At 42.6% G+C, this 12,092-nt stretch overlaps 2 protein-coding genes across 10 annotated transcripts in view; both read right to left on the bottom strand.

The window, feature by feature from the left end:
* LOC134741031 (neural-cadherin) overlaps window positions 1–12,092 on the bottom strand; it is a 456,653-nt gene that overhangs the window by 308,207 nt on the left and 136,354 nt on the right. The window lies entirely within an intron of this gene.
* LOC134740635 (uncharacterized) lies at window positions 5,982–11,886 on the bottom strand. The gene has a single exon (XM_063673176.1). The coding sequence runs from the start codon at window positions 11,698–11,700 to the stop codon at window positions 6,193–6,195; it is 5,508 nt and encodes a 1,835-aa protein (XP_063529246.1). The 5' UTR covers window positions 11,701–11,886; the 3' UTR covers window positions 5,982–6,192.

Below are 12,092 nucleotides of genomic sequence, written 5' to 3'. Positions count from 1 at the left end.
CAGTTACGTTAACCAGACGCTAACAGTTTAGTTTTTAAACTACGTTTTTATATATAAGGTACTTATGGCATTTCATAATTGTCCTCCTAATCAATTGCCCTAGCATTTTAATTAAAAACTGGGGTTTATAAGTTTTTTTATTCTTTTTAGCTCTGTTCTGTGACAATCTACCCGATTGTCAATTTGCATACAGATTAGTACATGGACCAGTCCGATGTTTTAGTACGGAAAAGGCAATACGTATTACGTATCGTGGGCATTCTCCTACTTTTTAAGGATTATAACCACAGATCTTTAATTCTTATGCTTATATCATCCATTTCTGTAAATTATACAATATTATTATTTATAACACGTACGTAACGTGTTCGTAAATATATCACGATGACGATATTGTAAATTTGATAGATATTTCAGTCGTTTTATATAGCCAGAAAATAAAAACAGCGCAGGTTAGTTGCCAATGCCAACTAACATTGTGACATGATATCCAAATTATGTCAGTCGCCCGTGCGCGTTGCTCGCGCCAATACATGTACGGACAAGTACGAGCGAAATGCACGCGCGACTGGCATCATTTAGATATCATCTTGGTGTCACAATGTAAGTTTGAATTGGCGTCTTTGTCGTGTCGTGAATTGGTAGTTAATCCATTAATGAGTTCTATATAAGAAGCTACTTTTGCAAACCGATTTCAACGTGACTCTTCCTGCTTTGCAATATTTTATACAAGCTGTAATGGCCAATTTGTGAACAAGCGCTGCGAAACTTCGTTTGTGCTTCATTACTTTTACTATCACTGGAACAATAATATAGCAGGGCAATGAGGGGTACATGTAAATAAATAAACATAGGTGCCTATGAGGGGCAGTTCAATTAAAAAAGTCATAATAAACGATAACAACCGCCAGGGGACGCACGGGTCGAAAGAAAGTACCGCAAAACGTGCGAGAGAGCTGGGTCAATAAAAATAGAGTGCGAAATTCGCGGCGCCGGGTACGCAGCGTGGAGGGCAAGTACAAAAATTCTAGCGGGCAACTCTCCGTCTACTGTATGCGCCGATAAACTGACATTTAAATACGTATATAAATCCGTGTTGTATTTTTCGAATAGTTTTTATTACTTTGTATCCACATAATTATACACATATGTACATATGTAGGTATGCACAGTTTACTGTAAACTAACTAAGTACATTTGTGGTATTTTCTATAAAAAGGGACCTTATTGTCGATGGCGCTTACGCCATTATTAACGAAGCTCTGATATAAATGCAATGCCGCGCGGCGCTGTGTGGCGTAAGCGCCATCGACAATAAGGTCCCTTTTCGTAGGAAATGCCCCGTTTTTGTTTTATGGAGTTAGATGTTGGTTATGTTTTGAACAAGCAACCCCGGAGCAAAGGTTATAGAACTTTTATAATGATACCCTGGATTTTTGGGTGCGGGAATGTATTAGACTAGACTTATATTGACCGGGATATAGACCGCGATTACCTTTTGTATTATTTATGAGCTCCCGATATTTCGACGCAGTTACATGCATCATGTTCACGGGTGTTCGGGGGTGGGGTAATCGCGGTCTATATCCCGGTCAATATATTTCTAGTGAAACTAACCGTGAATCATTCAAAACTCTAATGTATTACACTAGCCTAAAAATATGAAAAACCGTGAAAAAGAAAGTATTTGAACCTTTCTAAGCCCGATTGGAGCTTACTACCTATTTTATATTCATAGTTTGGTAACTATTTTACAATAAACAAAAGTTAACACACGGAATAATTCCCGCACCCAAAAATCCGGGGTATGAGTATAAAACTCGCTTCCGCATCCGCGTCGGACAGGACAGGAACGAAGGGCGCCGGCGGTGACTCGTAACGCTTGCTCTCATTATGATTGTATTCATTGTTTTTCGCTTCACGCCATCTTCCGTGTTTTATAATTTCGTGAATAATTCATGAAAGCATTTATCTCTACTAATAATACATTCGCAACAATGTAGCAGTGGCTGTTGTTTATTTTTTAACCTTCGACACAAACACGGGTGTTATAAATAAATAAATGTTTATCATGAGGCAACAAAGGCATACTCGTATTTATGGGCGATATATATAAACATACCTGAAATACTAAGTCTACCTGAATTCAATATAATTTTTTTTATAAATTTACTAACAGTTGTCTACATAGCTACCTACTAACACGGTCGTCTCCGTTGCGTGTCTGTGTACGTTCGAAAAACTGGTAAAAAACCGAGACGACAATTAAGTTTCAAAATATATTGATATAGGTAAATTCCTTCTGTATCATAATATTCATAATTTGCAATCTTTCTCAATTGAAGTGACAGTCAGTTTTCCATTTTCTTGAAAATGGAGAAAACTAAGGACCGAGTTGTCATACAGTTTTAAGTTTAAAAAGGAAAAACAGGAACCCACATTTAACTGTTGCATCGTGCCATAGGACTGGAGACTCTTAACATTCTTTTAGTATCGTCCGCACTAAAGCCTCGGTTTACTTGTATCGAGCTAGAAAAATAAATTATTCAGAATCAAATATCTTTGTTTTTTCGCCTCATTTCGGAAACTTATCAACCCACCCTCGTAGCATCGTAATTTTCCAGAAGCAACGACTCAATTTAGCTTTAATTTTATTGAAAAACGTCTTGATTGAGGGTTCTTACTCGGAGCTATAATTACAGATAGATTTCCATTCGATTGAGCCTTTATATTTATTATTGTTTAGTTATTGGAGTTCAAGTTTCAAGAAGCACAGACAATTTAGCTGTTTAATGCAATTATCAAGTCACAAGTGCTGTTATGTCCGTGTATGTATATCTCGTAGGCGTGTCAATGCGATTAAGATCAATAACAAGAGCCGCCCAGTGTGGATTGATAAGCGCGGTTGGTCCATCACTATGTCCTCTTGTATTGATTAATTAAATCCATGATATAGATCATTCGACTAGACTGAGCATGTAATCGTACTACTTAAAACAATTTATTGGCCAAAAATGCGAATAAATACAGTTGATATTAAGTATATTAATAACGGGTCACTCACGTATTTTAAGTCGAAAAACGCTCGACATGTTTCACTCCGTGCCGAGGAGTGTCATCAGAAACTTGCGTTGACGGTAACGGACCGGCGCAGACTACGGGCTGCAGCCCTCCGCGCCCGATGACTCGGCGCGGGCGCCGGTGGCCGCAGGGGGGGCGAGAAACTACCCTCATTTACGGCATTATTGTCACATGATGGGTTGCACACAACACTCACTACGTCATTCGCTAATGGTTCATCCACACTGTCCACCGACGTAGTACCCAAAACAGTTTTCCAGCTCGGAGGCACTAAAGAACCACAATCACGGTTAAAATTCGGATGACGACTAATTTCGATAGCCTCCCGTACTTTTCGCTGTATCGCAAACTTTTCTTTCGCCAGCACGATATATTTAATATGTCTTTGTCTCACGGAAGTTTTGTTATTAAATACAGTTGACTTACAAAAAGGCGAATTTATTCCGTTACTAATTTCGATACCTAGTAATATGAGAGCACAATCACTAAGCTCACTTGCGTCCCCTTTACGACCTGTAGATACTCTTGTGATTTACAAATATCAACAAAGATTGCATTCAAGAGGCAAGCCTTGGCTGTTCTTGTAGATCTTGGCTGCAATTGAGTGGCGCGGTTCGGCGCGTAGCACTTTACAAGACCGAGGAAGACAAAGAAGTCCCATGTGTGGCAACTGCGAGTCTTCGTGAATGCTTCAAACGCGGACTCCGTTAGAGGCAGTCTATGATCCACGTACCTACTCGCCGATCGGTGCTTCACACTGCCTGTCAGCCTCGTCAAATTGCATGATTTAATCGCGTGTTCAATTTGATGTTGTATGCAAGTGAACCCGATTTGCTAGTCGGAGCGGAAAGTCATAGCCGACTATTCTCATATCTGAATATTGGAGTTAAACAACGTGAAATTTTTACTGAAGAAGGATTTCGACCACTCGTCTTTTTTGAATTCAAAAACAACTTTTTTTATTTATACGTAGGTAAGTATATCGTAAATAATAAAATAATGGCATAATCGTAAAACTTGTGTAGAGTCGGTAAAAGAAAATTAAGCTCAACATGCCAATGCTTTGAGCGCTGAAAACAGTAAATAAAAAGTAAAATATTGCAGAAACGACCAAATGAGTCTGTAAAAATATTTGTTTCGTATAAAACGCTACTCGGAATTACGAGACACTAATAAAAGCAATGTACTTAGCGTGCTTGTGTGTTTAGGTTGTCTGGAAGAGATCGCTCTTTAGCGATAAGACCGTCTGTTGTCTACTATAGTTTAAATGCTTAATTTGTATGTCATGTTATTTTTCATATTGGTGAGCAATGAAGAATATTTGTATTGTATTGTATTGTTTTTTCAAAATAGGGAATCAAAAGTAGTAGTAAAATAAAATCAATAAGTACTGAAATTTTATGGGAATTGACAAAACTAGTTTTACATTGAGGGAGAGTGTCCTTAACATAAAATATGATAACATGCTACCTGCAGACTGATGTTGTAAAATGGGTATTATAATTATAAGGCCTCTCAATATTCTTCGGGAAAAAACAACAAGTTGCATCAAAAGACATCAACCTCGACAAGAAGAATGATGAGCCCCATCAGCACAAAACTTTACTGATAACATCGACAGTAATAATTAGCGCCTCCACAACTATGGGGGTTATTGACACCAGTATATCTCGGTCCGAGCTCCGAGGACGAGAAGGATGCGAACATGAATATTGCAAAATTTATAAGGTAATAACAAAATAAAATGTACAGTCAGCAACAGAAGTTGCTAAGCGGTTAAGTTGTGCCAAATGAATTTAACACAACTTTATTATTAAGAGAATAAGAATGTGTGCAGGTAATTATGAAAACCCCACCCACTTAAGTAAATACTTCTGCTGCTGACTGTATTTCCACATTACTGAAACCACCCCGACAAATATAAAACGATGTTGCGATGTTGTTAGGCGACAATTCAACTACATATGAGAAGTCTGATGAGCCAATTAGCACAGGCATTTCCACGGCAAAAACAAGCAGTACCTATTCGTTGGGTACATTATGAATTGAAAAAAAAATCATATTGAAATTAAACAAATTATTACTTATATGTATATGATATACGTTCATAAAACACACCCCGAAAAATAAGACGTAACAATATCGACATTATAACTCGACCGCTCAGTTATGTACCAGTCAGAATCAATAGCAGCGTATTAGCGCTTCAAAAGCATCTGTCACCCTTAATTACTTTTCCAAATACATACAGATTTATCTCGACAATTCGCCTTCAATAGTATTTGTAACAATTTAATTGTTCTACATATACATAGAGACATCTCATTTTGTTAAGCTATCACAGAATGCAGAATACTTTTGACGCAGTCTGATACGCTACTTTTGGTGCTGACTGTACTACTGAGAAGAATGATGAGCCTAATTAACACCAAACTTTGCTGTTAACATCAACAATTTTAAGGCGCAGCTTGGAGTCCCAAGACGATCAGTATGCGAATCTCGCGCCGCTCCTCCCTCTCGCCGCAACTGCACGCCCAATATGCCGAAATTGCTACGTGATAACCTCGCAATATTTATACGCCTTATTTGCAGTACTGCGCACATTTAATATTTTTATTTTGCTTATGCATAAAACATTACTTTCGGTTGCTTCTTTACCCGGCCCGAGTACGTGCGTACATACAGTCGCGATGGAAAATAACTGTAGTAGTAGTAAGCACTCCATTGTACACAAAAATATACAAGTACATGTCATTAAAGTAATAACGGTTACAATTGTAGTAGTAGTAGTAAATCACTTTATTGTTGTTGACTGTATGGGGTTCGTATGAAGAAAAGGCCGAGGTTCTAACACGAAGATATATTATGTAAAACACGCAATTACAAAAAATGTCACGAGAGCGTATGTGCATAGGCTCGCGGCCAGCAGCGGACTGCCTGGCGGCACATAGCAACGAGTTGCATTAGATATGATACAAACAATTTTCAGCCTTAAGTCTAAACTATTAAAGTCTAATTTAACACGACAATGATTTTTATAAGTAAAACATAACTAGCTACAGATATAAAGAGCGCATCGCCAACACTCCCCACCCTAGTGCTGCCTCAGCACTAATCAACTAAAGAGATAGGTGCGATGCGTGCCGCAGACCGACGCCAAGTCCCAGTCCTGGTCTTTACCTCCACCAGCCTTATGCGCCCGTCCTTACCGGCAAACACTTGAGTGACCAAACCTTTTGGCCACATGTTGCGGGGAGAGTTCGGGTCCACAACAAGGACGAGGTCGCCGACTTGCAGCGGCTTCCTTTCCTCGTGCCATTTCCTTCTTGGTATGAGGTCGGGTAGGATCTCCTTCAACCATCTCTGCCAGAACATATCGGTTAGCCGCTGAGCTGTACGCCAGTGTTTCCGCAGGTACAGATCAGAGCCGTCAAAAGAACCGATAGTAGGCAGATTTGACGACGTGCCAAGAAGGAAATGGTTCGGTGTGAGTGATTCCACACCTCCATTTTCTACAGAGACGTGCATCAGGGGACGACAGTTCACTATATTCTCGACTTCCGCCATAAGCGTGCTTAAAACTTCGTCCCGTGGTGCACGCTCATTTAAAATTACTTTGAGAGACGTTTTTACGCTACGAATTAGCCTCTCCCATGCCCCACCCCAATGGGGGCTAGCGGGAGGGATAAAAGTCCACTCCATACCTTTGTTGGCACCGTAGCTTTTCAGCTCTTCGGCGTTCAGTTCCTGCATCGATCGCTGCAACTCAGTACAGGCGCCACGCAGGTTCGTCCCATTATCGGAGAACAGGTGTGATGGCCAGCCACGCCTAGCCGCCATCCGACGCAGCGACATTATCAGCGAGTCCGAAGTCAGAGAGGAGACTAGCTCAATGTGGATCGCGCGCACCGTCAGGCAAGTATACAAAACTCCATACCTTTTCTCACGGCGTCGTCCCACGACGACCTCCATCGGTCCGAACAGGTCTAAACCGCAGTATGAGAATGCACGCTGATGATGTGCCATTCGTGCCCTTGGTAAGTCCCCCATTCGCGGAATACGCGGTTGACACTTACGGATTCTGCACAGCATACAGGATGAAGCTATGAACTTAACGGTTGGTCTTAGACGTAAGATCCAGAACCGTTGTTTTACCTCATTAACTATGGTTTCTTGGTTCCCGTGCGCCAGCTTCACGTGATAATCTCGGACGATCAACTTACTCACCTGATGCCGACCATCGAGTATTACCGGCCTTTTAACATCAATAGGTACGTCTGTTACAGCATCTATGCGGCCGCTCACTCGCAGCAGACTATGTTCGTCAAACACCGGTGACAGAGAGACCAATCTACTGGTGCGGTGCAACGGCTTACCATTTTTAATAGTGACGATATCTTCGCCGAAGGACTCCGCCTGTGCGTGCTGTATAAGCAATCTTTCAGCTCGTTCCATAGTACCGCAATCAACTTGTCCTTGAAGACCTTTGCATCTGTCGATAAACGCTAGTACCGTAGCCGTGGCCCGCTTCAAGCGTAACCAAGAAGAAAACCGCAATGGGTCCGGTACAGCCAGTCCAATTGAACCCTCATGTACGACAGCAACACATTCAGGCGACGCGGCGTCTGACTGTGACAAAATTACATCTTTTGGCCACAAGGATACGTCTTCATATAAAAAATTCGGACCCGCGAACCATTTATCTAGTTGAGCGCAATCGAAAGTCTCCCGCGTAGCTAAATCCGCTACATTTAGCTTTGTAGGTATATAATTCCACTCGTCTACGCGGGATAACTCATCAATTTCGCCCAACCGGTTCGCTTCGAACGTTTTATATGAGCGCGTATTGTTACGCACCCAATGCAACACAGTTGAACTGTCGCACCAAAAGTAACGCCGCTCGGGAACTATCTTGTGCTCCTTACCTATTGTATTAGCCAGCCTTGCGGCTAATAGTGCAGCTTGTAACTCGGCCTTAGGTACTGTCAATGGTTTTACAGGCATAACTTTACATTTACTGGCAATAAAGGCAACTTTAATACGACCATTTATCTCCCAACGCCAATAAGCAACAGTACACATAGCCCGAGTACTACTATCACAAAACACATGCAATTGTAAGTTATTATAACCTACCTTTGCCGTACGCGTAGCGCTTGTAGGCTCTGCTACGGATTCGTAGACCTTCGTAGCGCATGACGTAGGCGCAACGTTGCCAGGCGCAAACGTCGATAGCGGCAACGTCGCGCTCGGGGTACCAGCAGATGCTCCGCTCAGGTGATCTGCCGTCTCGCTTACTCGCACAGGTGGAGACTCGTCATCTCCGTGGTTGTGATTGCGAACAGCTGATTGATAGCACCTTGGTATACGTATGTCGCTAATTACCTTAAGTAGGTCAATCCATTTTCGCCACTTGTTGTAAATAACATCCGGAATGTAATCATTCCAGTCTATATTTAACCGCCAGGTATCCTGCAGCATAATACGACCCTGAATGGTGAAAGGAGATAAGAATCCTAAAATATCGAAAATCGACATTATTACCCTGAGCATAAGACGCTTTGTAGGACGCTCATCACCGTTGACAATACTTTCGGGAATCCGTTTTAATGATAAGTCGAATGTCAACTTATCATCGGCCGGATACCATATTAGGCCGAGAGTACGCTCACCTTGTTGCTGCTGATCGACTTTAAACCTTACGGCCGCTGTACCTAAGGTTTGATTTGGCAGACTGTTTAAAACCGAGACACTGTTGCTAGTCCAGTTTCTCATCTCGAAACCGCCGGCACTGTGAATTAAATTTATATTTCTTACCATTTTGATGGCCGCGGTTTCGTCTGCAAAACTGTCTATGTAGTCATCTACGTAATGTGAGTTACATATCGCATCGACAGCGTCCGGCATAGTTGACTCGAACCGTCGCGCGTTCAAGTTTTTGATAAACTGACTAACAAAAGGACTGCAATTAGCCCCAAACGGAAGTGATGTCATAACATACGTTTTTAGTACGTCAGTAGGGTTGTCCCTCCATAGGAACCTTAAAGCGTGTTGATCTTCGACTCGAATCTTGATCCTTAAAAACATATCCTTGATGTCGCCAGTTACTCCAATCTTGTTTTCCCTAAAGCGTAACATAATACCAAATAGTGACGACAGCAAATCGGGACCTGTTAATAAGAAATCGTTTAAACATAAGCCATTTACCTTATTTGCTGAGTCGAAGACCAAACGCAGACGCTTTTTGTTGACGTTATCTACTCCGAAATGAGCGAGATACCATGTTTTGGGCCTCACCTGAGTATCTGACAGCTGAGATGCGTAATCATTTTGAAGTAAATGCGTCACACGCTCCCGATACCTTTCAGCAAAACCAGAGTCTTTTGTCATTTTATTTTCGATACCTTTCATCCTTTTAAGAGCGCTAGGATACGAGTCAGGCATGGATGGGTGGTCCTCCTTCCACGGCAGGCCGACATGCCAGCGGCCGGCGCGCAGCTCCGCTGACTGCTGCAGCTGCGCCACGGCGCGCGCGTCCTGCGCGTTCTGCCGCGGCGCGCATGTCACGCCCATCGTGTCCACTTTGAATGACAGGCGGACCTCCTCATGGATCTGCCTTAACAGATCGAGACCCTCTGAGGTATCCGTCGTGTCCTCCATATCTGAAATAAAAAGGTTAGACTCGACCTGCGTGGGCGGGCGGACGCCCTGCGGCACGTACATCTTCCCATGAGCACACCAACCCAGGGGAGTGAGGCTAGCATACCCCTCGTTATTTTTACCTTCTCTAATTTGTAAAGGCAACATTAAATGATAATTATCTTGACCTATTAACATCTCAGGTTTTGAATCGGAAGTACATAATTTATCTCTAATATCTTTTAAATGAGTAAAGTTAGTACATTTTAAAACTGATAAACTTTGCAACGGTACACTCAAATCGTCGACACTACGCACTCTTAAATTATGCACCTTATTGTCTATACCCGTAATGTTCACATTCACAATGGTAGAATCGCGCACTAATTCGCTGCCGAGAAATGCACCTTGTGTGCAAAACGTGCTAGTACGTCCACTTAATCCCGCGCGCCGCGCTAATTTCGAACTTATTAAACTAATCGAAGAACCATCGTCCAATAAGGCCGTAGTTGAAAATACACCGGTAGGTCCGTGAACATTGATACGTACTACTTTCAGCAACACCGTTTTATCACTTACGTTAATATGCGTCAAAGTCTCAGGAACAGATTTGGATTCGAGGTCTTGCTGCGTTGACGCACTCGTAGTAGGACATGTTGTAGAACTCGAAGGGCCCGATGATGATGATGACGCAAGCGGTACTTCGATCTTATTTACCGTGTAGTGCAGGAGTCGATGATGTGCTTCGCCACAATCGTCCTTATCGCAAGCAGGCGCACGGCACGATTCTCGTTCGTGTTTCGATAATAGGCATTTATAACATAAGCCGTTTTTTCTAACGAATTGCCACCTGACTTTGCGCAGCGCTCGTTTAAACTGTTTACAATCGGTTATCTTGTGAACAGATGTTCGGCAAAATAGGCATTTTTTATCGCTTCCTTCGCCGTGCACTAATATTGTATAGTTACGTGCGTTGTTAGTGTCTGAGGTTTTATGTTTGTAACTCTCACTTTTAGTGGCCATATAGGTACTTGCAGTGGTTGAAATCTTGACTGCCTCCTCGTTAAGAAAGTCAGACATGATGACCAATCTAGGTTTTTTACCATCTTTGATTAAATTGAAGCTATAATCTGACCACTTCGATATTAGTACGGTCGGCAGCTTAGATAAAATTATGGAAACTATGTTTACCCCCTGTAGGTGCTCCTCTTGACCGACCGCTCGTACTGCTTCCACGTAGTTCTGAACTTTTAACGAGAACGTTATAATATCTTTGTGGTAATCTTGGTGCAATGGTTGAAGCTTTTTAATGTCGTACAATATGCGGGAAATGATGCACTCGGAGTTACCATATCGTAGTTCCAACGCCGACATGACTTTCTCAGGTGACGTGGCACTTATGAACAAAGCGTTGACTGCATCCTTAGCGGCTCCGCGCAAACATTTTCTAAGCCTCCAAAGGTTCTCCTTATCGGTGAATTTACATAACTCAGTAGACTCGTTATATGCTTGTTTAAACTGCAACCATTCTAAATAATCGCCAGAGAACTCGGGGAGATCTTTTGGCGTGCTGAGTCGACTGAGTAGGCTGGTATTCGGTGCGCTGGCAGTGGAGATATTCTTCACAGCATCGGCCATAACTTGTATCGCATTGTTGAGTGCCATGACGGTGCCGTCGGGCGGCGGCAGCGGAGCGGCCGGCACGGGCGCCTGGGCTGGCGCGGGCGTGGCGGCGCGTGGCGCTGGACCGGGCTCGGGCGGTACATGTGACACTTGCTGATGCAACTCGCCCATGTTAATTATGCCATTATCGGGGGCTGGCTGCAAATCGTCTTGCGATTCCAAGTTGCTCTGATTTTCCACCCAATTTTCAACGCGACTTCGAGAATAGCTCCTTCGACTTACTTGTGAACCGTACACTTGTTCCTCGTCGTCCAGCTCTGCTAATTGAGCATCCAGAGTCTTATCGATGATCTCCATCTGTATGACAGCTTTTTGTTTTGCGGCTTCTAACAAAAGTTGCTTCTTCTTTGCTGTTCTAGAAGCCGATGAAGTTCTTGAGCCCTTGCTGCTAGCTTTGCTGGCATTAACATACGAAGCAGAAGTATGAATTATTTTTTTCTTTATTAATTCTACCGCGGTTGGTTCAGACTTCACGCTACCCTCCGTTGGTTTTATGATAACCAAATCATTCGGAATACTTGAAAGTGGCTTAATTTCTTCCAACCTGGCTGTAGAACTTTGACCATAAGGTGCTTCACACGTCTCGCCCTTTTCAGACATTCTTTGTTCTTCTAGAAGCCTCTTTAATTGTTCTGCACGACGCGCTTTTGACCGCCGCGTTTCAATCGTAGTCGGAGTGCGGTGCATGG

Source organism: Cydia strobilella, chromosome 4 (genome assembly GCF_947568885.1).
Source record: "Cydia strobilella chromosome 4, ilCydStro3.1, whole genome shotgun sequence".
Classification (NCBI taxonomy): Eukaryota; Metazoa; Arthropoda; class Insecta; order Lepidoptera; family Tortricidae; genus Cydia; species Cydia strobilella.
This window is presented reverse-complemented; position numbering and strand designations above follow the sequence as displayed.